The sequence below is a fragment of the Erpetoichthys calabaricus genome, chromosome 3 (genome assembly GCF_900747795.2).
Source record: "Erpetoichthys calabaricus chromosome 3, fErpCal1.3, whole genome shotgun sequence".
Classification (NCBI taxonomy): Eukaryota; Metazoa; Chordata; class Cladistia; order Polypteriformes; family Polypteridae; genus Erpetoichthys; species Erpetoichthys calabaricus.
Window position 1 is genome coordinate 305,277,668 of NC_041396.2, and position 23,002 is coordinate 305,300,669.

The 23,002-nt window shown below is 43.9% G+C and overlaps 1 protein-coding gene across 1 annotated transcript in view; it reads right to left on the reverse strand.

The window, feature by feature from the left end:
- The window catches only part of pip4k2ca (phosphatidylinositol-5-phosphate 4-kinase, type II, gamma a), an 82,731-nt gene that overhangs the window by 53,923 nt on the left and 5,806 nt on the right, over positions 1-23,002 (reverse strand). The window contains exon 5 of the mRNA XM_028798648.2: positions 13,948-14,094. Within this exon, the coding sequence (XP_028654481.1) occupies positions 13,948-14,094 (147 nt within the window). The remainder of the gene's footprint in view (positions 1-13,947; positions 14,095-23,002) is intronic.

Genomic DNA, 23,002 nt, shown 5'->3' on the forward strand with positions numbered 1-23,002 from the left:
GGCTGTGAATACTTATGGACATGGGATTTCTCAGTTTTTTTTATTTTTAATAAATTTGCAAAAATCTCAAGTAAACTTTTTTCACGTTGTCATTATGGGGTGTTGTGTGTAGAATTCTGAGGAAAAAATGAATTTAATCCATTTTGGAATAAGGCTGTGACATAACAAAATGTGGAAAAAGTGATGCGCTGTGAATACTTTCCGGATGCACTGTAAGTGTTCCCCGACCCAGTTGTTATTCATTACGCTTCTTAAACTGACTTCCTCCGCACTAAGAGGAGACAGAGATCACCATACAGAATCCATTCACTTCATGATATTCCTGCTCTCTGAACATTTAGAATGCTAAGATAAATGCTTGATATCATTTTCATGATGAAATGCATTAAAGCAGGTATTACACATGCACAGTAGTGTGGCGGTAGTGTTGCTCCCTCGCAGTAAGGGGTCCCCAGGTGTATGTTCAGTGTGGAGAACTTTATGGCAGGTGTGACGAGGCTCCAAAAAACTGGACGTATGACTGGGTATCGCACAGGTTTAACTGAAATATTTTGTAAATGTTGGGTTTGTGATCTGATGGTCGGAGACACGAATACAGAATTCAATGGATGTTCTTCTGAGAGGGCTTTCTTTATTGCACGCATGCTGTCTCTGTCTGACGTACCAAAACCCCAGTTCCTATCCTTCCTTTTTCTTTCTCCACATAACCAATCACCACACGATAAACGTCTTTGTGAAATTAAAAATAGTTATAAACTTAGCCCACGGAGTGTTCAGAACTTTAAAAATATCTTCGTTATACATGTTTAATTATGCCATCCATTCAGGGTTACGCCCATCCCTGAGCGAGTCGCCAGCACATCGCAGGGTGAATACGAGCAAAACAAACACTAGTAGGGTCAATATAGCATAACAATACCCCACATCCTACATGACTTTGAAAGGAAAATGAAGCATGCCGAGTAAACCCACCAGAAAAACATGCAAATGCAAGGCAGGATACACCCGAGACACCCTTGCTTCGAGGCAGCAGTGCAACCTCCACACCGCCATGCCCCCACATGATTAATACATGCTTTAATGCATTTCATCATGAAAATTACATCAAGTATTTATCTTAGCATTCTAAATGTTCAGAGAGCAGGAATATCATGAAGTGAATGGATTGTGTGCGGCGATCGCCGCCAGCGCCTCCTCAGTACAAGAGGAAGTCAGTTTAAGAAGCACGTACCGATTTAACACGGCTCAGGGAAGACTTAACACAAAGCATATAATGTGCTATATAACTTAGGACGAGGTTTGAGAAAATCTAGTAAATTAAATATTCATTTTACGATAAAGTTTAGTTTACGATGTTCTACTTTAATGACAAATTACGAGAATAAAGTCAACATGTCGACTTTAAACTTGACATAAACGGAGCAATTAAAGTGGAAATGTCGAGAATAAAGCCAGCATGTCGTCACACTATTACACAGTACCCAGGTACATTACACAGTATTGAAAACAAATAAAGCAAGTACAACTTGGCTTGCAGTATTATCCAGTAGTATAGAAACAGTATTCACACATTTGAACATAACGGTTCACATCTGACTTTTTAAAAACCAAAGTATCTCCAGGCAACAGACGTGACTCCTTATGTTCGGCAAAAGTTCTTCTGTGTCATCATGTTCAATTTTTTCATCAGCTACAGCTTCAGTTTCAGTTTCGGAATGTTCTCTGTCCATTTCACCGTGCAATGCCTACACTACCACTACCTATTTAGCGGTGTAGCAGTGAAAAAGGTCCCCACTTGAACAGTTTACCGCTGTGCCACGTTCCGAACGTCGTTTAGGCAATTTAAACCGGTGTTGCGGTATAAGAAAAATCCATATCATAAAAAAAATAACCATTTTTTGGTATGAACCGGTATACCACCCAGCACTAATCTGAGTACTGCGGTGTTTTATGAACAAAGATTTTTAGTGATGCCGTATTTAGTTGTATGAAATTAAATCAAATGTGAAAAACTGGCTGTGCATAAATGTGGGTCCCCTTGTCATTATGCTGATTTGAATGCCTGTCACTGCTCAATGCTGATTACTTGGTGTGATGAGCTCATTAAGCCTTCATAGACCGGTGTGTCCAGTCATGAGATATAAAGGTATTTAAGGTGGACAATCACAAGTTGTCCTTCCTTTTGACTCTCCTCTGAAGAGTGACAGCATGGGATCCTCAAAGCAACTCTCCAAAGATCTGAAAACAAAGATTGTTCAGTCTCCTGGTTTAGGGGAAGGCTACAAAAAGCCATCTCAGAGGTTTAAACTGTCAGTTTCAACTGTAAGGAATGGAATCAGGAAATGGAAGGCCACAGGCACAGTTGCTGTTAAACCAGCAGGTCTGGCAGGCCAAGAAAAATACAGGAGTGGCATATGGGCAGGATTGTGAGAAAGGTGACAGACAACCACAGATCACCTCCAAGAACATCTGGCTGCAGATGGTGTATCTGTACATCGTTCGACAATTCAGCACAATTTGCACAAAGAACATCTGTATGGCAGGGTGATGAGAAAGAAGCCCTTTCTGCACTCATGCCCCACAAACAGAGTCACTTGTTGTATGCCAATGCTCATTTAGACAAGCCAGATTCATTTGGGAACAAAGTGCTTTGGACTGATGAGACACAAATGGAGTTATTTGGTCAGAACAAAAAGCGCTTTGCATGGCGGAAGAACACCGCATTCCAAGAAAAACACCTGCTACCTCCTGTCAAATTTGCTGGAGGTTCCATCAGGCTGTGGGGCTGTGTGGCCAGTTCAGGGACTGGGGCCCTTGTTAAAGTCAAGGGTCAGATGAATTCAACCCAATATCAACAAATTCTTCAGGATAATGTTCAAGCATCAGTCACAAAGTTGAAGTTACGCAGGGGTTGGATATTCCAACAAGACAATGACCCAAAACACAGTTGGAAATCTAAAAAGGCATTCATGCAGAGGGAGAAGTACAATGTTCTGGAATGGCCGTCACAGTCCCCTGACTTGAATATCATCGAAAATCTATGGGATGATTTGAAGCAGGCTGTCCATCAAATTGAACTGGAGAGATTTTGTATGAAGAATGGTCAACAATACCTCCATCCAAAATCCAGACACTCATCAAAGGCTATAGGAGGACAGCGTCTAGAAGCTCAAAGGAGCAAAAGGAGGCTCAACTAAGTGTTGATGTCATATCTCTGTTGGGGTGCCCACATTTATGCACCTGTCTAATTTTGTTATGATGCATACTGCATATTTTCTGTTAATCCAATAAACTTAATGTCACTGTTGAAATCCTACTGTTTCCATAAGGTATGTCAGATATTAAAAGGAAGTTGCTACTTTAAAAGCTTAGCCAATGATCAACAAAAATCCAAAAAATTAAGAGGGGGTCCCAAACTTTTTCATATGACTGTATATAATAATAATAATTCATTACATTTATATAGCACTTTTCTCAAGCACTATAAACACAGGGAGGAACCAGGAAACGAATCCACAATCTTCCACAGTCTCCTTACTGCAAAGCAGCAGCACTACCACTACGCCACCTGTGAGGACAAATATAGTAGGAGCGCAAGTGCGGAAGGGGGGAAAAGAAACTGAAAGGGGAAAGTGAACAGAGGTTAAGGGAGAAGAAGGCGGCAGGAAGCTGAAAGCCGGTGCGTGTGTGTGTAAATGAGTGAGCGGGTGAAGGTAGGCTCGCTAGAGAGAGCAGGCAGCTGGAAGGAGAGCCCCTCGGATGTGTTAGGCCGACAGCTAGAAGTGGTCGATCCTGCTGAGCACTTTGGAGGAGCACGAGTGACCAGAATGTGGTTGGCTCACCGCAAAAAGGTTGCGGGAGTCAGGAGGCTTGGGAGGTGGCAACCCCAGTGTGAGCATCCTGGTCGCTGGGGACCCCAAGTCATAGTCTGGAGAGTCCTACAGAGCTACAGCCTAAAGAGGAGAAGGTCAGCTGCAGGTAGGGCGAGACCCCTTGGGAGAAGCAGGGGAGCCACCAGAAAAAGGAAGCACCGGGTTCATTTTCAAAGAAAGGACTGCTTCCAGCCAGTATTTTAACTTCGTTTTAATGTATTTATGGACTATTTTAACCTCCGCCTATTCACTGGTTTTTTAAATCGATTATTTAAGGACTTTAGAAGCACTGCACTATTGATTTTGAACACTGATTTTTGGTTTTGCCGTTTTTCACTTTTGCACCATCCCCTTGCTTTGTTGTGTCCTCACTATCCAGCTCATCCGGTCACATTATCAACCATGTCGGGTTCAAGAGCTCCCAAAAGGAAGTCACAGGGGGTCCAAGTCTGGTCGTGGTGGGCCGCTGTGGCTGCAGGTTTTCATTCTCACCCTTTTCCTAAATCACTGCTAATGAACCCCATTTCCCTTCATTCTAACAGCCCTGTTTTTAAGGATTCAGTCCTCTGAATTGATTTGTTCCTTCATTAAATGGGAGCCAATCAGAAATGAGATGTGAAACGAGCCAACGGATGAGCGTCAAGCTCCAGCCAATTTCACTCCAACCAGTTTCTTAATGAGGAGCAGACTCTTGCTGTTCATTAAAGCCGTTATTGAATGTCATGACTTGTTGCTGCTCTCCTTCTGCCACAACAGACTGTTGATTTTTCTGTTTTTTCTAAGATGTTTTGGTGACCTGAGCAGACCAATATGACCGAGACCTTCACCTTTCTTTATTTTCAGGTGAGCTGGTCATGTTTTGTGTCTCATTATTGTTTGGCTGCTCATTAAGGAAAAAACAAACAACTACGGGGTCTGAGTCACGTCAATTAAAACACAGGCAAAACAGCAGCACACTAATTAAGAAGATAGTTAGAATGAAAACCTGCAGCCACTGTGGCCCACCAGGACCGGATTTTGACACCCTTGATCTATGAAGCAGCTTGGGTTCCTGCTTTAACACTAGAATTACCAGAGCCTATGAAAAAACTTGTAGATCCGTCCCACCTTAAAACGCTTCGCACCTCTCTGTCAGCGTCTTTTGTCTTCTAAATGTGTGGATAAGCAGCAAACAGCAAGCAGCCTGCTATCACATCCCACACTTACATAAAAGCCAGATCTAATGTTATTTACCCATTTACCTTGAGTTACTTACTTCCTACAGCATAAAGTCACGAGTGCAGAGCTTCCCACGTACATATACAAAGTACAGCAAAGGCAAAAGTACATTCTTGATCCGATGTAGAACCCTCGTCATGTAAGTAAATAACTCAAGGTAAATAGGTAAATAACATTAGATCTGTGTAGATCTTTGTGTAGACACAGAACACACATGAAATGCAAGTGCTCCACATAACGATATAGTATTTATAAAAGGTGTCATTTTGCTTGACTTCTCACTCTATACAACTGCAAGCAACTGACACGCAGGTAAACAGACTTGAGCCGAGACAACTGTGCGGGATGGGGGTGGGGATGTGATAGTAGGCTGCTTGCTGCTTATCCACACATTTAGAAGACAAAAGACGCTGATGGAGAGGTGCAAAGCATTTTAAGGTGGGACGGATCTACGAGTTTTTTCGTAGGCTCTGGTAATTCTAGTGTTAAGAGGTGTTGGTGTGGCCAGCAGGGGACGCTTTGCCCTGTGGTCTGAACGAGGAGCCCAATGGCCCAGTGCAGTGATGGGGAACCTTGTGCTGTAAAACCGGCGCCATCCTTTGGATGAGGCCCTGACTCTCTGTGGCCATTAAAGATCTTTTGTAAAAAGCAGGGTGTATCTCGATGTCTGGGCTAAACTGCCCACCACGGCCTAGTCATTCTGGCCCACTAATGATCCTCTGTCTCTAATTGGCTGTCTCACTCTTCACTTCCCCACCTAACAGCTGATGTGTGATCAGCATAGTGGGGCAAAAAAAAAAAAAAAAGTCTGCCATCATGTCATCCAGGTGGGTGCAACACATCAGTGGTGGATGAAGTGGCTCCCAACTCGCTATGTAAAACGCCTTTGAGTAGTGAGAAAAGCACAACAATAATAATAATAATACTTTTATTATCATCAGGTCCTGGTGATTTGTTATATTTCAACCTGTTTAACCTCCACAGCACTTCTCCCTCTACAATTTGTTGGACACCCCTGGTGTAAAGATTTGCCAGATTTAGGGGCATGCCCCATAAGAAGAAAAAGACATCATAAGACAACTGTTCCTATTTTAAACCAAAGTAGCGGAGGGTACAGCAGCAGGGCCATCATTGGAAACAACGTGATGCTGCCAAGCGGAAATGTGCAAGTTTACTTTGGGACTGAGAAAAATCGTTTTAGTGTCTTGACTGCCACAACTGGTGAGAACCTTAGTACGATACAATTTATTTGTGTATAGCCCAAAAATCACACATGAAGTGTCGCAACAGGTTTTTAACAGGCTCTGCCTCTTGACAGCCCCCCTTAGCCTTTACTCTCTAAGAAGACAAGGAAAAACTCCCAAAAAAACCTTGTAGGGAAAAAAAAAAAATGTAAGAAACCTCAGGAAAGGCAGTTCAAAGAGAGATCCCTTTCCAGGTAGGCTGGGCGTGCAGTGGGGGTCAATACAATATACAGAACAAATCCTCAATACAGTATAAAATTAAAAATTTTACAAGTATGGACCAGAATTTAACAGTAGATGATATCACATAATATGATTTGGATTTGTTTAGAGTCCTGGAGACCTCAACCATCAAGCTGCCACCCCCCATTTGGCCCCTACTGTCACCATCAAGAACATTGGTCTTGGAATCTGCCACATAATAAAACACTAACTTGTCACTGTGTGTCCCACTCTTCAGAGCAATGGCGTTAGTCAATTTGGCTTTGCTGCAATTGGTCACTTTGGATTTGGTAACACGACAAACGAGGAAGTGCGAGTGTGAGACGCACTAGGAGGAGTAAAGGTGCATACTGAGAGACAAAGTATAAAACTGGTGTCACGCACATACGCATGGGATGCAGTGTGAGGGCTTAGGGGAGAGAATAAGAGGCAGAGTCAGGGGTTGATTCATTGCACCAATGCCTTGTCCTCCCTCTTTCTCCAACAGGAAAACCTGCATAGAGCTCCTCCCACTTCCGGCACCAGAACACGCCCTTCTACAGACATTTCCTCCCGAGAACTCGCCTCTTCCTGTCCTCCAGCTATATAACCCAACCATCCCAGTCTCTGTTAGGACTCCGTCTTTGATGACTACTTGTTGAAAGTTTTTTTCTTGCTGCAGTCTTTCAGTATATAGGGTGGATCCCCCCCCAAAAATCTTTATCTTGTCTTTGTCCCTCTTTTACAATGGACAAGAAGGGAGAGAAAAACACCTTGAAAATAACCTGTCTGGTAGTCTTCAGGAATCAGATGTGTGTCAGAGACGACTATTAGCAGAAGACTTCATGAACAGAAACACAGAGGCCACACTGCAAGGATGGTCAGGTTACAGTTTGTGAAAAAGGACTTCAAAGAGCATGCAGAATTCTGGGAAAAGGTCTTGTTGACAGTCAAGACAATGATGAACCTGATCAGAGTCATGGCAAGAGCAAAAGGAACTGCTCAAGATCCAAAGAAGACCACATCATGAGTTAAACATACTGGGGGGGGCGTTATGGCTTGGGCACGTATGGCCGCCACAGGTCGCTATTGTAAAGAAACATCCGATACGCTCAAGTTCAAGTAGATGACTCCAAATTCATTGGGCGACACTTCATCCTACCACTACATAAGAAGCCAAAACGTACTGCTGAGGCCACACAGGAGTTTATCAAAGGTAAACAATGGAACATTCTGGAATGGCCATGCCAGTCACCCGATTTCAATCCAACTGAGTAGGCCTTCCATATATGCTGAAGAGAAAACTTAACCTCCCCCAAAACAAGCAGGAGCCGAGGATGGTTGCGTTACAGGCTTGGCACAGAAGACCCTCAGCACCAGGAGATGTCTGTGAGTCACAGACTTCGAGCAGTCATTGCATGCAAAGAACTAAACGACTAAATATGGCGGCTTTAATAGCCCTGCCATCGTGGTGTCCCACACACCTGAAATGGGGTGGCCATGACGCAGTGGTAGCGCTGCTGTTGCTGCTTTGCAGTAAGGAGATTGCAGGTTTGCTTCCCAGGGGGTCCTAACCCTGCATGGAGAGCACTTTGAGTAGTGAGAAAAGCGCTATACAAATGTACAGAATTACAGTGGTACCTTGGTATACGTCCTTAATCCGTTCCAGATCCTTGGACTTATACCAAACAGGACGTATACCAAACAAATTTTTCCCATAAGAAATAAAGGGAAAATGATTAATCCAGTCCCATGAAAAAAAAAAAATCCTAATGTTTTTGGCATATTGAACATTGATGGGGTTGTAAAAAATAATTTAAAACACTGCTTAATACTAAAATACATAAATACAAAAGCAATTAGATGAAATAAATGAAAATTTAAACCTCACTTTACTTTTTAATGTCTTTGTTTTTCACAATTGTAGATACCGTCATTCTCGGCATACGGTATGCAGCAGCCAAGTCCCGGATACACATGCCACCTTCATACTTTTCAACTATCAATTCAAATTTACGCGAAAAAACTCAAAATCGCGTGAAAACTCACAGAGCTACAGCGTGGGTTATTCACTGAATGCTAGCAACTGACATTCGTGGGCAGTCGTGGCTTTGTCTCGAGAGAGGTAAACGAGGGTAGCGCGCGGTGTTCTAGCACACGAGTCGTATTCCAAACAAAGGTCGTACACCAAGCAAAATTTTTCACATCCAAACAGGACGTACACCAAGTTGGAATTATTCCAAAGCGGACGTATACCGAGGTACCACTGTATTATTATTTTTTTAATATTATAAAGTGTTCTGTGACCAAGATGTACGCAAGTCCTCTTAACTGAAAGTCTGCCGTGTGCACTTTAATCAATTCTGAATTGTCAGTCACTTTCTAAGCCCTGAACAGGGTCGCAGGGGGTGCTGGAGCCTATCCCAGCTATCAGGAAGAAACCCTGGGCAGGGTGCCAGTCCAGCGCAGGGCACACACGCTAGGGCCCAATTAGTATCACCAATTCACCTCACTTGCATGGTCTCTGGACTGTGGGAAGAAACTGGAGCACCCATAGAAAATCCAAACAGACACGGGGAGAACATGCAGACTCCACACTGGGAGAACCTGGGACGCAAACCCTGGCGTCCTTACTACAAGGCAGCAGTGCTGCCCTCACTGAATTGTTATTTTAAACTGTGGAGCAGAGGTGGGTGGGAAGGGTCTTTGTCCCCACACATTGTCCTTTCAGTGTCTGCAGTGCCTCCTAGTGGTCACATTATTCACAAACTCTTACCCTTTGACCAAATGGCAGGACCACCTGTACCCATTTTTGTTTGGATGGACCATTTTAAACCCCGGTTGCCTTATGATAAATAATCCCCGGTTATATGTTGTCACCGCTTATTGCTGCCATTGCTTTCCGCTCTGAATAAGGTGACAATTGTAACTGAAAAGGTCCTCCTCGATAAGAGAGGGCTTAAACAACAGGCAGAAGCACCTGAAGACGTGTTTTGTTTTTATAGATCTCTCCGGTTACAGTGTGCATACCTAAATAAAGGTGCGCTACTGGGAATCTCACTCCCCCTGGGGCCGACTCATTCCCTGCCATCGTATCCTACAAACACAGCATCATAGCCATCTTGTGTGCGGCACAGCAGCTGCTGCGTCTGCTAATGGAAGTTCAGATGTTTGCTTTGGTTTTTATTTTTTTTGTAGCTCATCGTCACATCCAAACAAAGACCAAGGTGTGCATAGGAGAGTGAGGAGCCTCGAGAGAAGGAAGAGTGACATCATACTAGAGTCACAGTTTTGGAATAAGACCCCAAAACAGCAGCAAAAACATGAAAAAATATTATAAATTCAGATTTCACGTGACCCCAGTTATGAAAGACACTATGGATGTTCTAAAAGCAGCCTTCACCCGATATACAGCTGAGCAGTTGGTGAACTGCACTTTCACGCAGCTGCTGTTAAAAAATGAATCCATAATCTGGGAATGGGACTTTGTCTTCACTCTAAATAAACGCAGACACTCCGACTTCTCTCTGTTACACTTTAAAGTCAATACAATTACATATGCGACACTACTTTCCCTTTTCACTCCTCGATCATCAAGTCTGTAACACCAGTTATGATTTGCTTGGCGACACGTCTTGTGCTGCTTGCTTAGAAAGTTCCTACATGCAGTAAAAAGTTGCCGACTGCCAGGATTAGTTACTGAAACATCGTAATTAACACCAGCTATGGTGGGAGTCCCACTACACCTCACTAACATACATATTAACTTCATCTATGAGGTCTTCACATGTGAGGAAGTGGATAACCTCCCAGTGCTAACAGGGACTACTAAGGAGGTACTGAGGGATTTGAAAACTGTAGAGAGAGAAGAGCTGTGTGGATTAAACAGGCTGAACTCAAACAAATGTCCTGGAACAGATCATATTTACCACAGGAGTTCTTAAGGAGGCTAGCGAGTGCAGCTAGAAAACCTTGACACACTGGAGAGATTCTGAAGGTCTGGAAAATGGCAAATATCATCCCGTTATATAAAAAGGGTGACACGGCAGATCAGAGCAACTAGAGGACAGTAAAATTAACGGGCATCACAGGAGAATTATTAAGGAGAAGATTGAGCAACACCTGGCAAGGACAGGAGTTTAACTGAATAGTCAGCGTGGGGTCAGACTGTTTTACTAACGTATTAGGATTCTATGAGGAGGCAACAAAAGGATACGACCAGAGTGGAGCAGATGAGATTATTAATCTGGATTGTCAGAAAGCATTTGATAAGGTGCCACATGAGAGGGTGGGCATCAAACTAACAGAAGTGGCAGTTCAGGGTGTGGTGTGTAGATGGGTGCAGTATTAGCTCAGACACAGGAAGCAGAGGGTGATGGGGTGAGGAACCTCATCAGAATTGGGTGACGTTAAGAGTGGTGACCAGCAGGGGGCAGTGCTGGGGCTGCTGCTATCTTCTATATAAACGTCTGTGTGTGTGTGTGTGTGTGTGTGTGTGTGTGTCTGGCCTGGAAGTGCAAGGTTACAGCATGAAGCTCAAAGAAACCGACTGTCACCAAAGTGAAACCACCGCCGCCACTAATACACAAGTGAGGCGAACACATTGGCAAAACGAAACCTCCGAGGAGCCAGTAATACAAAATCGATGCGACTGATTGAAGTGCCAGAATCTATGGTTTCTAGGAGCCCAGGCTTAACACTGCTAGTTTTAATAAATATAAAATGATTTGGATAGGAATATAAAGAACAAGCTGTTTAGTTGGCAGATGATTCCAAGCTGAGTGGACCAGCAGATAATCGAGAATCCATTGAATCATCACAGAGGGACTTGGGCAGAATTGTGAACGATGAAATTTAATGTCAGTAAATATAAAGTATTACATGTAGGAAGTAAAAATGTGAGGTTTGAATACACAATGGGCGGTGTGAAAATCAAGAGGCCCCCTTATGAAAAGGAGTTAGGAGTCGTAGAGGATGCGTCACAATCAACTGGCAGACAGTGTTCAGGATCCATTAAGAAGCCAAACAGAATGTCAGGTTATATAGTACCTTGATGTATGGAGTACAAGTCCCAGGAGGTTCTGCTCAAGCTTTATAACACACTGGTGAGGCCTCAGCTGGAGTACTGGGTGCAGTTGTGGTCTCCAGGTTTAGATCTGAATTCACAATGGGAGGTCTGAACATCGAGAGTCCATCTTATGAGAAGGATTTAGGAGTCACAGTGGACTCGATGCTATCACCTGCCAGACAGTGTTCAGAAGCCATTAAGAAGGCTAACAGAGTGTCAGGTTATATAGCGCCTTGATGTGTGGAGTACAAGTCACAGGAGGTTCTGCTCAAGCTTTATAACACACTGGTGAGGCCTCATCTGGAGTCAGTTTATGACTCCATAAAGACACAGCAGCACTGGAGAAAGTCCAGAGAAGAGGGACAAGGCTGATTGAGGACTACAGGGGGTGAGTTATGAAGATTAAAAGAGCTGAGCCTTTACAGTGATGAAGAGGAGACCTGACTGAAGTGTTTAAAATGAGGAAGGGAATCAGTGCAGTGGATCGGACGGTGACTTTAAAATGAGGTCATCAAGAACACGGGGACACAGATGGAAACTTGTGAAGGGTGAATGTCACACAAACATTAGGAAGTTTTTCTTCACACAGAGAATGATAGACACTTGGAAGTGACCAGATAGTGTGGTAGACACGAGGACTTTAGGGACCTTCAAAACTCGACTTGATGTTATTTTAGAAGAATTAAATGGTCAGGACTAGTGAGCTTTGTTGGGCTGAATGGCCCGTTCTTGTCCAGAGTGTTTTAATGTTTGGCGTCAGACCCACGCTTTTAGGGAGCATCTTCAGCACTCTAGTGAAGTTAAGAAGAATGGCGGTGGAGTGTGAGGAATGCACAGTTCATCGAATCCTTCTGCTGTTTGCCCTACAGAAAGCAAGACGATCCCTGGAAAGACCAGTGACATTTCCGTTTCAGTCCTGGAGGTCCCATCTCTACAACCCCACCACATTTTTTAAAAGATCAAGAGACCAGAAATTGTCATTCGCATTGTGACCAAGTGGTCCCAATTTTGTTCTCTTATGATTATTGGCAGATCATTTTTTGTTTTAATTGTAATTATATTGCTCTAATTTTCTAAAGGAGCAAACACCCACCCAGAAACATACTTCAGTAGGCTGCTGAGAGACACGACATGACACTATTGCCCTGATGTTCACAGATAGCAAATGATTCAAACGTTCATGCAGCACCGGAATGACAAAATGATCCAAAAACTACAGCTGCACTATGTGGCAATGCTACGCCATTAATAACATTGCAAAACAATAAACTTCTGATCATCCCCTTTTATAGAAAGCTAGCAGGCACTGCCCAGGGTAGAATAAAGAGCAGATGTAGTCACCAAAGAAGGGAAAAACATTTGAACAAAACATCACCGGTCGTCTTCCCTCTCAGTACAAATAGAGAGGACTGCAAACCAGACAAACATGGACGACAAAGCAAAGAAACCGGGAACATAACTCTATAGTTTAGTTAGGCTAGGGGTCCAAATAAAAACACGTTGGTCACAACAGAAACTTGGGGTCATATTTGTACCCTGGGGGAAATGTGGCTTTTTTTTTTTTTTTTAACAGAAGGTTGATAGATGGATGTGAATGGCACTATATAATGGACAGACGATTCACAGATAGATGACTAACAGAAGTGAAAGGCACTATATAATGGACAAACGAGTCAGATGGATGTGAAAGGCACTATATAATGGACAGACGAGTCATAGATGTATGGGCGGCACGGTGGCGCAGTGGTAGCGCAGTGGTTAGGAGACCCGGGTTCGCTTCCCGGGTCCACCCTGCGTGTAATTTGCATGTTCTCCCCGTGTCTGCGTGGGTTTCCTCCGGGCGCTCCGGTTTCCTCCCACAGTCCAAAGACATGCAGGTTAGGTGGATTGGTGATTCTAAATTGGCCCTAGTGTGTGCGTGTGTTTGCGTGTGTCCTGTGGTGGGTTGGCACCCTGCCCGGGATTGGTTCCCTGCCTTGTGCCCTGTGTTGGCTGGGATTGGCTCCAGCAGACCCCCGTGACCCTGTGTTCGGATTCAGCGGGTTGGATAATGGATGGATGGATGGAGTCATAGATGTGAAAGGCACTACATAATAGATGATTAATAGATAAATGTGAAAGGCTAATACAATAACGTTGGTCAAAACAGAAACCTGGGATCACGTTTGAGTGCCACTACTCTAGAGGCCCCACCGGTCACCTGTCCCTGCTTCCTGTATGTCACGTTCAAGCACCAGGCTGGCACCACCACCCGTCCATTAAAAGCAGCAGTCAGACATTTGGGAAAGTGAGGAAGCAACATACCCTTACCGACTGTGAGGGGTACACGTTGATGGGGTCTTACCTTGAGATCATACTTTCGGTGCACAGTAAGCCGATGACTAAACATGTTCCTCATGACCAGCATGTAGGTGTCCTCGCTGTCCACGGTCACACGGTACATACCCAGGAACTGGGGCAGCAAGGTACTGCCGTGACATTTGACGATGTGCTGCAGTGGGGAGGAAGAACACAAACAAACAAAGTGGGGTTTTGGCAGCCATGAGGAAACACAAGTAGATCAAAGAGAGAACAGAAACATTTCTGTATGCGTCTGTGGTCAGCAAGCTCCTTCTACCCCATTTAAGGAAGGCGAGGATGTTGCGTTTCAGACCGACCTTCACCAGCATCTCTTACAGAATCGGAGGAGAACACGAAAGTAGGGGACACAAAAGGCTCATAAATTTTATGAGGGTCCTAGTGTTCATAGAAAACAGTGGTGATCTATACATTGATGATGAAGATTCAAACAGGTTGCATACTCAGACCTACATGTGGTTCTGTACGAGGAACATGACTTGAGCAAGTGGATCACTTCCTTACCATCTACACAATCCAGGTCACACATTCACAACGACGCTCTTAAACAAGACAAATGTTACAGATGCTATTTGATTTCACATTAAAACGGCCATCAAAAACAAAACGCTGCAGGCTCCTCTCCCAGTAACTTTGCTATAGTGGGATGAATGAGGAATTACAAAAGGCGTGGACTTCACTTCCTCTCTACACCAATCAACCAGAATAGAAAAAGAGGCACCACAATAGAATGGCACAACATTTCTAGGTGGACACAGGCCTTTTGGCTCCTTTGATAACAATCAATTGATAGGTAGTCCCCCTTTGGGGAATGCTGGGGAAATTAGGTATTTTACAGAATAACGATTGATCAATAGATCAGACACACACCAGAATGACTAAAAAGAAAGAAAACATCCGACCTGGCAGTCCCACTGAGGTGCTATACATCCTTCTGCTGAAGGGTTCATTGGCTCAACACTAGAACCCCTGAACATAAATGACACTAACTCAGACAGAGAGAGGAAAGTTCTTTGTACCAGGTGAACGTCATCATCATCTTCTTCTTTCGGCTGCTCCCGTTGGGTGTAACAGAGCAAGATGACGAGGACAGAAAGATATGGAAGAAGATGATCCGCTGTGGCAACACCTATCACCTGCATGTCCTCTCTCACCATATCCACAAACCTTCTTTTAGGCCTTCTTCTCCTCTTTTTCCCTGATAGCTCTATCCTTAGCATCCTTCTCCCAGTATACCCATCATCTCTCCTCTGCACATGTCCAAACCAACGCAATCTCGCCTCTCTGACTTTGTCTCCCAACTGTTCAACTTGAGCTGACCCCCTAATGTCATTTCTAATCCTGTCCATCCTTGTCACACTCAATGCAAATCTTAACATCTTTAACTCTGCCACCTCCAGCTCTGTCTCCTGCTTTCTGGTCAGTGCCACCGTCTCCAACCCATATAACATAGCTGGTCTCACTACCGTCCTGTAGACCTTCCCTTTCACTCTTGCGCATACCCGTCTGTCACAAATCACTCCTGTCACTCTTCTCCACCCACTCCACCCTGCCTGCACTGTCTTCTTCACTTCTCTTCCACAATCCCCATTACTCTGTACTGCTGATCCCAAGTATTTAAACTCCTCCACCTTCGCCAACTCTACTCCCTTCATCTTCACCATTCCACTGACCTCCCTCTCATTCACACACATGTATTCTGTCTTGGTGGTTCTACAGACCTTCATTCCTCTCCTCTAATATCTCCACCTCTCCAGGGTCTCCTCAACCTGCTCCCTACTCTCTCTCTACAGATCACAATGTCATCAGCAAACATCACAGTCCACGGGGACTCCTGTCTAATCTCGTCTGTCCACCTGTCCATCACCATTACAAGTAATAAAGGGCTCAGAGCCGATCCCTGATGTAATCCCACCTCTGTCACTCCTACCACAGACCTCACCATGGTCACACTTCCCTCGTACATATCCTGTACAACTCTTATGTACTTCTCTGCCACTCCCGACTTCCTCATACAATAGCACAGCTCCTCTCAGTCACCCTGTCATATGCTTTCTTCAGGTCCACAAAGACGCAATGCAACTCCTGGTCTTCTCTAAACTTCTCCATCAACACCCTCAGAGCAAACATCACATCTGTGGTGCTCTTTCTTGGCATGAAACCATCCTGCTGCTCACTAATCATCACCTCACTTCTTATCTGAGCTTCCACTACTCTTTCCCATAACTTCATGCTGTGGCTCATCAGTTTAATCCTCCTGTAGTTACTGCAGTCCTGCACATCCCCCTTATTCTTAAATATCGGCCCACCAGTCCACTTCTTCTCCACTCCTCAGGCATCCTCTCACTTTCCAAGATTCCATTAAACAAACAATCTGGTTAAAAACTTCACTGCTATCTCTCCTAAACACCTCCATGCTTCCATAGGTATGTCATCTGGACCAACGGCCTTTCCATTCTTCATCCTCTTCATCGCTGTCCTTACTTCCTCCTTGCTAATCCGTTGCACTTCCTGATTCACTATCTCCACATCATCCAACCTCTTCTCTCTCTGTCTCGTTCTCTTCATTCATCAGCCTCTCAAAGTACTCTTTCCATCTTCTCATCACACCCTCCTCACTTGTGAGTACGTTTCCATCTTTATCCTTTATCACCCTAACCTGCTGCATATCTTTCCCAGCTCAGCCCCTCTGTAACCCACCGGTCCTTTTCTCCCTCCTTAATGTCCAACCTCTCATACAACTCATCATACGCCTTTTCTTTATCCTTCGCCACCTCTCTCTTCACCTTGCGTCTTATCTCCTTGTACTCTTGTCTACTTTCTGCATCTCTCGGACTATCCCACATCTTCTTTGCCATCCTCTTCCTCTGTATACTCTCCTGTATTTCTTGATTCCACCACCAGGTTTCCTTTTCCTCCTTCCTCTTTCCAGACGTCACGCCAAGCCCCCTTCTTGCTGTCACCCTTACTATATCTGCTGTAGTTTCCCAGCTGTCTGATGACTCTTCACTGCCACCCAGTGCCTGTCTCACCTCCTCCCTAAACTCAACCTTGCAGTCTTCCTTTTTCAACTTCCACCATTTGATCCTTGGCTCTGCCCTCACTCTCTTCCTCTTCTTGATCTCCAACGTCATCCTACAGACCACCATCCTATGCTGCTTAACTACATTTTCCCCTGCCACCACTTTGCAGTCTTCAATCTCCTTCAGATCAACTCTTCTGCATAGGATGTCATCTACCTGTGTGCATCTACCTCCACTCTTGTACATAACCCTATGTTCCTCCCTCTTCTTAAAATACGTATTCACCACAGCCATGTCCATCCTTTTGGCAAAATCCACTATCCTCTGACCTTCTTCATTCCTCTCCTTCACACCATAACTACCCATCACCTCCTCGTCTCCTCTGTTCCGTTCACCAACATGTCCATTGAAATCTGTTCCAATTACCACTTTCTGTCCCTTGGGTACACTGTTCATTACTTCATCCAACTCACTCCAAGAATCTTCTCTCTCACCCATCGCACACCCAACTTGTGGTGCATATGCATTAACAACATTCATCATCACACCTCCAAATTCCAGCTTCATAATCATCACTCTGCCTGACACTCTTTTCTCCTCCAAACACTCTTGACATGCTGTTCCTTCAGAATAACTCCTACTCCATTACCTCTCATCCACACCATGATAGTACAATTTCAATCCCCCTCCGATCCACCCGGCCATACTCCCCTTCCATTTAGTCTCTTCACGCACAATATATCAACCTTCCTTCTCTCCATCATATCTGCTAACTCTCTCCTCTTACCAGTCATACTGCCAACATTCAAAGTACATGACTGTGAGAATAAAACTGAATAAAAGTGGCAAAAATTTACACCAGGTGTTAGACTCAAATCAAATGTATGTTTTTATTGTATAACTAGCTATCCCCTGCAGCTCCACCCACGTAGTACTGAAACGGGACAAACTCTACAAATCAATAACAAAAAAAAAAAAAAAAATGTAATTCTGGCCAAGCGGAAGGTCAGTACGCTCCAAAGTCAAACGTGTCCGCTGTATCTGATGGTGTTCAGCTCTGACGGGAGAGCATCCTCCGCGTGGGGAGGAGAGCACGTGGCCAATGAGCAGCTACCCTCTAAAACACACGCAGCTCTGATCGCTCTCTCAAAAACATTCAAACGTTACTCCTTACCAATCTCTAGATGAGAATGACTTCTGAACAAACAGGTTACGTTAACTAAGCAGCCCACATCGTCTCTCTCAGATTCAAATAAATCGGTGCTGCAAGCAAAATATGATACCGAGTGTGATTAGAGAAGTCGCAAAATCAACCGGAATGTTCAAGCAAATTCTAGAAAAACTCCCGATCTAAATCCATTAAGTAGTTCTCTCGTGAAAAGCAGACCGACATACAGACGGATTATGTATGTGTGTATAACACATCTCTCTCTTTTTATTATAATATAATAGAGAAAGTGAGAAATAGCAGCTCAATACTCAATGGTAAACGTCGGGAGGACCCAGGCTTGACCCCACAACCTCTTTATAACGAGGCAGCTCTCCTTACCACTGCGCCAGCCAAGCAGACATGTTAACTTTGTGTCGATAGATATTTGGGCTTCGGTAAACTGAATCATTTCATTTTCTTTGGTTATACTCTTGACTAAAAGTGCACTCCATTTATTTTAAATATATTTTGTGAAAGTGTTTATTTGAAATTTGGACTTCAGTCTTCATACATTATACACTTCACTAGCCGTGTGCGCCCAACTATACAACTATATATTATATATATATGCTTTAAATATATCTTCTACACTGCCTGGCCAAAAAAAAAAAAGTCGCCACCAAAAAAAAGGTCACACACACTAATATTTCGTTGGACTGCCTTTAGCTTGATTACGGCACGCATTCGCTGTGGCATTGTTTCGATAAGCTTCTGCAATGTCACAAGATTTAGTTCCATCCAGTGTTGCATTAATTTTTCACCAAGATCTTGCATTGGATGATGGTAGAGTCTGACCGCTATGCAAAATCTTCTCCAGCACATCCCAAATATTCTCAATGGGGTTAAGGTCTGGACTCTGTGGTGGCCAATCCATGACCTTCTTCCATTGCTCCAGAGTCCAATCTTTATGCTCCCTAGCAAACTGAAGCCTTTTTTTCCGGTTTGCCTCACTGATTAGTGGTTTTCTTACAGCTACATAGCTGTTCAGTCCCAATCCCTTGAGTTCCCTTCGCATTGTGTGTGTGTGGAAATGCTCTTACTTTCACTATTAAACATAGACCCGAGTTCTACTGTTGTTTTTCTTCGATTTGATTTCACCAAATGTTTAAGTGATCATCGATCATGATCATTCAGGATTTTTTTCCGGCCACATTTCTTCCTCGAAGATGATGTGTCCCCACTATCATTCCAGTTTTTACTAATGCGTTGGACAGTTCTTAACCCAATTTTAGTAGTTTCTGCAATCTCCTTAGATGTTTTCTCTGCTTGATGCATGCCAATGATTTGACTCTTCTCAAACAGACGAACATCTTTTCCATGACCACGAGATGCGTCTTTCGACATGGTTGTTTAAGAAATGAGAAGCAACTCATTGTACCAGTTGGGGTTAAATAACTTGTTACCAGCTGAAAAATAATCGCCCATGCAGTAATTATCCAATAGGAGGCTCGTACCTATTTGCTTAGTGAAATCCAGGTGGCGACTTTTTTTTTGGCCAGGCAGTGTATAATACGCTACCGTGGCTGTTCGTTTGTCTGTCCAGAATTTTAAATCACCTGTAGCTCGCAAACCGTTTCACCTATTGACTTGAAATTCAGTATACATATACTACGTGACGTCTACTATCCGCTTTCAGGGTAATGATTTGTATTACTCTTTTTATTTTTATTTTATTGTTGAATCAACTCTCTGCAGCGTGCAGCATGCGCCGCACGGCCGCCATTCTCATTCCCCACCACCTTCGCTAATCATTCTGAGGCAGATTGAAGACTTAAGTGCCAGATCAAGTGAAAGGTTAAAGAAAACGTACTAAGTAATTGCAACACAAACACTGACTTAATCAGTTTTAACACGAAAAGATGCCAAATAAAGAAGAGAAGCAGCAGGCCACTAGGGTGGAGTAAAGAAGAGCTGCTCAGGAAGCAGCAAGCGCATCAACCTCTGAGCAAACAAACGATAAACGTACAGAGAAAGAGGATGAATAATAGGAATCATCAAGTCAAGTGGATTCACTGCACGTTATCATGCAGTGCGCTGTTACTGGTAATATACAGTGCATCCGGAAAGTATTCCCAGCACATCACTTTTTCCACATTTTGTTATGTTACAGCCTTATTCCAAAATGGATTAAATTAACCTTTTTCCTCAGAATTCTACACACAACACCCCACAATGACAACATGAAAAAAGTTTGAGATTTTTGCAAATTTATTATAAATAAAAACATTGAGAAAGCACATGTCCATAAGTATTCACAGCCTTTGCCATGAAGCTCCAAATTGAGCTCAGGTGCATCCTGTTTCCCCTGATCATCCTGGAGATGTTTCTGCAGCTTCATTGGAGTCCACCTGTGGTAAATTCAGTTGACTGGACATGATTTGGAAAGGCACACACCTGTCTATATAAGGTCCCACAGTTGACAGTTCATGTCAGAGCACAAACCAAGCATGAAGTCAAAGGAATTGTCTGTAGACCACCGAGAGAGGATTGTCTCGACGCACAAATCTGGGGAAGGTTACAGAAAAATTTCTGCTGCTTTGAAGGCCCCAATGAGCACAGTGGCCTCCATCATCCTTAAGCGGAAGAAGTTCGAAACCACGAGGACTCTTCCTAGAGCTGGCCGGCCATCTAAACTGAGCGATCGGGGAAGAAGGGCCTTAGTCGGGGAGGTGACCAAGAACCCGATGGTCACTCTGTCAGAACTCCAGAGGTCCTCTGTGGAGAGAGGAGAACCTTCCAGAAGGACAACCATCTCTGCAGCAATCCACCAATCAGGCCTGTATGGTAGAGTGGCCAGACGGAAGCCGCTCCTTAGTAAAAGGCACATGGCAGCCCGCCTGGAGTTTGCCAAAAGGCACCTGAAGGACTCTCAGACCATGAGAAAGAAAATTCTCTGGTCTGATGAGACAAAGATTGAACTCTTTGGTGTGAATGGCAGGCGTCACGTTTGGAGGAAACCAGGCACCGCTCATCACCAGGCCAATACCATCCCTACAGTGAAGCATGGTGGTGGCAGCATCATGCTGTGGGGATGTTTTTCAGTGGCAGGGACTGGGAGACTAGTCAGGATAAAGGGAAAGATGACTGCAGCAATGTACAGAGACATCCTGGATGAAAACCTGCTCCAGAGCGCTCTTGACCTCAGACTGGGGCGACGGTTCATCTTTCAGCAGGACAACGACCCTAAGCACACAGCCAAGATATCAAAGGAGTGGCTTCAGGACAACTCTGTGAATGATCTTGAGTGGCCCAGCCAGAGCCCAGACTTGAATCCGATTGAACATCTCTGGAGAGATCTTAAAATGGCTGTGCACCGACGCTTCCCATCCAACCTGATGAAGCTTGAGAGGTGCTGCAAAGAGGAAAGGGCGAAACTGGCCAAAGATAGGTGTGCCAAGCTTGTGGCATCATATTCAAAAAGACTTGAGGCTGTAACTGCTGCCAAAGGAGCATCAACAAAGTATTGAGCAAAGGCTGTGAATACTTATGGACATGTGCTTTCTCAGTTTTTTTATTTGTAACTAGTCATTTAGCCCGTTACAATAACGGGCGCTAGAGCAGTAGTACATAAACATTAGTAGGAACAGTCTATATTAGATGGCAAGGGACTTTGACCTCATTCTTTTTGTTGGTCGTATTTTTCTTTCTTTCAGCCTTTCATTGATGTTTACTTGCTGAGCTGACCGTTCTTCATGGGCTGCCGCCGTGTATTGTGTGTCTTTAATTTTCTGTGACAGTAATACTGTCTTGTACGGCTCTATTCAATAAAGGCGCGTAGATAATTTAGTTCAAATGGCTCTCGAATATGTGAAGAGCAACAGGTGCGGATCTTTATTTACGTGCGCCTTTATTCGCTGCGCCCAATTGAGGTCGCCATTTTGAGGCTCGCCTTTTTGTGCGCGCCCTTATTGAAGGATACCGTCTTGTACATCCGCTGGCTTGTACGTCCGTAATATATGTCCGTACGTCCATAATATACCTTTAATTTTCTCTGGCGGTAATACAGGCGTGCGCGTCGGTAATATGCCTTTAATCTCCTCTGACAGTAATACTGGCTTGTATGTGGCTGTAATATGCGTCACTGTATTGTGTACCTTTAATTTCCTCTCGCAGTAATAGTGGTTTGTATTTCCGTAAAACGCCTCTAACTTTCTCTGACAGTAATATCACGCATAGCACCGTGCCTCGCGCATGTGCACTTCACCAGAAGACACACACACGGACACCTGGACGCACATAGGGATATATATATATATATATATATATATATATAATTAGATAAATTTGCAAAAACCTCAAGTAAACTTTTTTCACGTTGTCATTATGGGGTGTTGTGTGTAGAATTCTGAGGAAAAAAATGAATTTAATCCATTTTGGAATAAGGCCGTGACATAACAAAATGTGGAAAAAGTGATGCGCTGGGAACACTTTCTGGATACACTGTGTGTGTATATATATATATATATATATATATAGCCAATGTCTGTCTGTCTGCCTGTGTCTGTCTTTCACACGAGAAGTACTTCCCGGATTTAAAAATCGGGTTTTTTTCTATAATTTGCTTGAACATTCCGGTTGATTTTGCGACTTCACTTATTGCGCTATGTTATCATAGTTCGCTTGTGGTACCGATTTATTTGCGCAAATCCGAGAAATACACAATGGGCCAAGGGTAAAGGGGTGGGGGCCCCCCTCACTCACGCGCCATCCTTGGGGCATATCTTACATCCTCTTAGCTAGCAAAGGAGAGGACTACTTGACGGATTTAGATCAGGTTTTTTTTCTATAATTAGCTTGAACATTCCGGT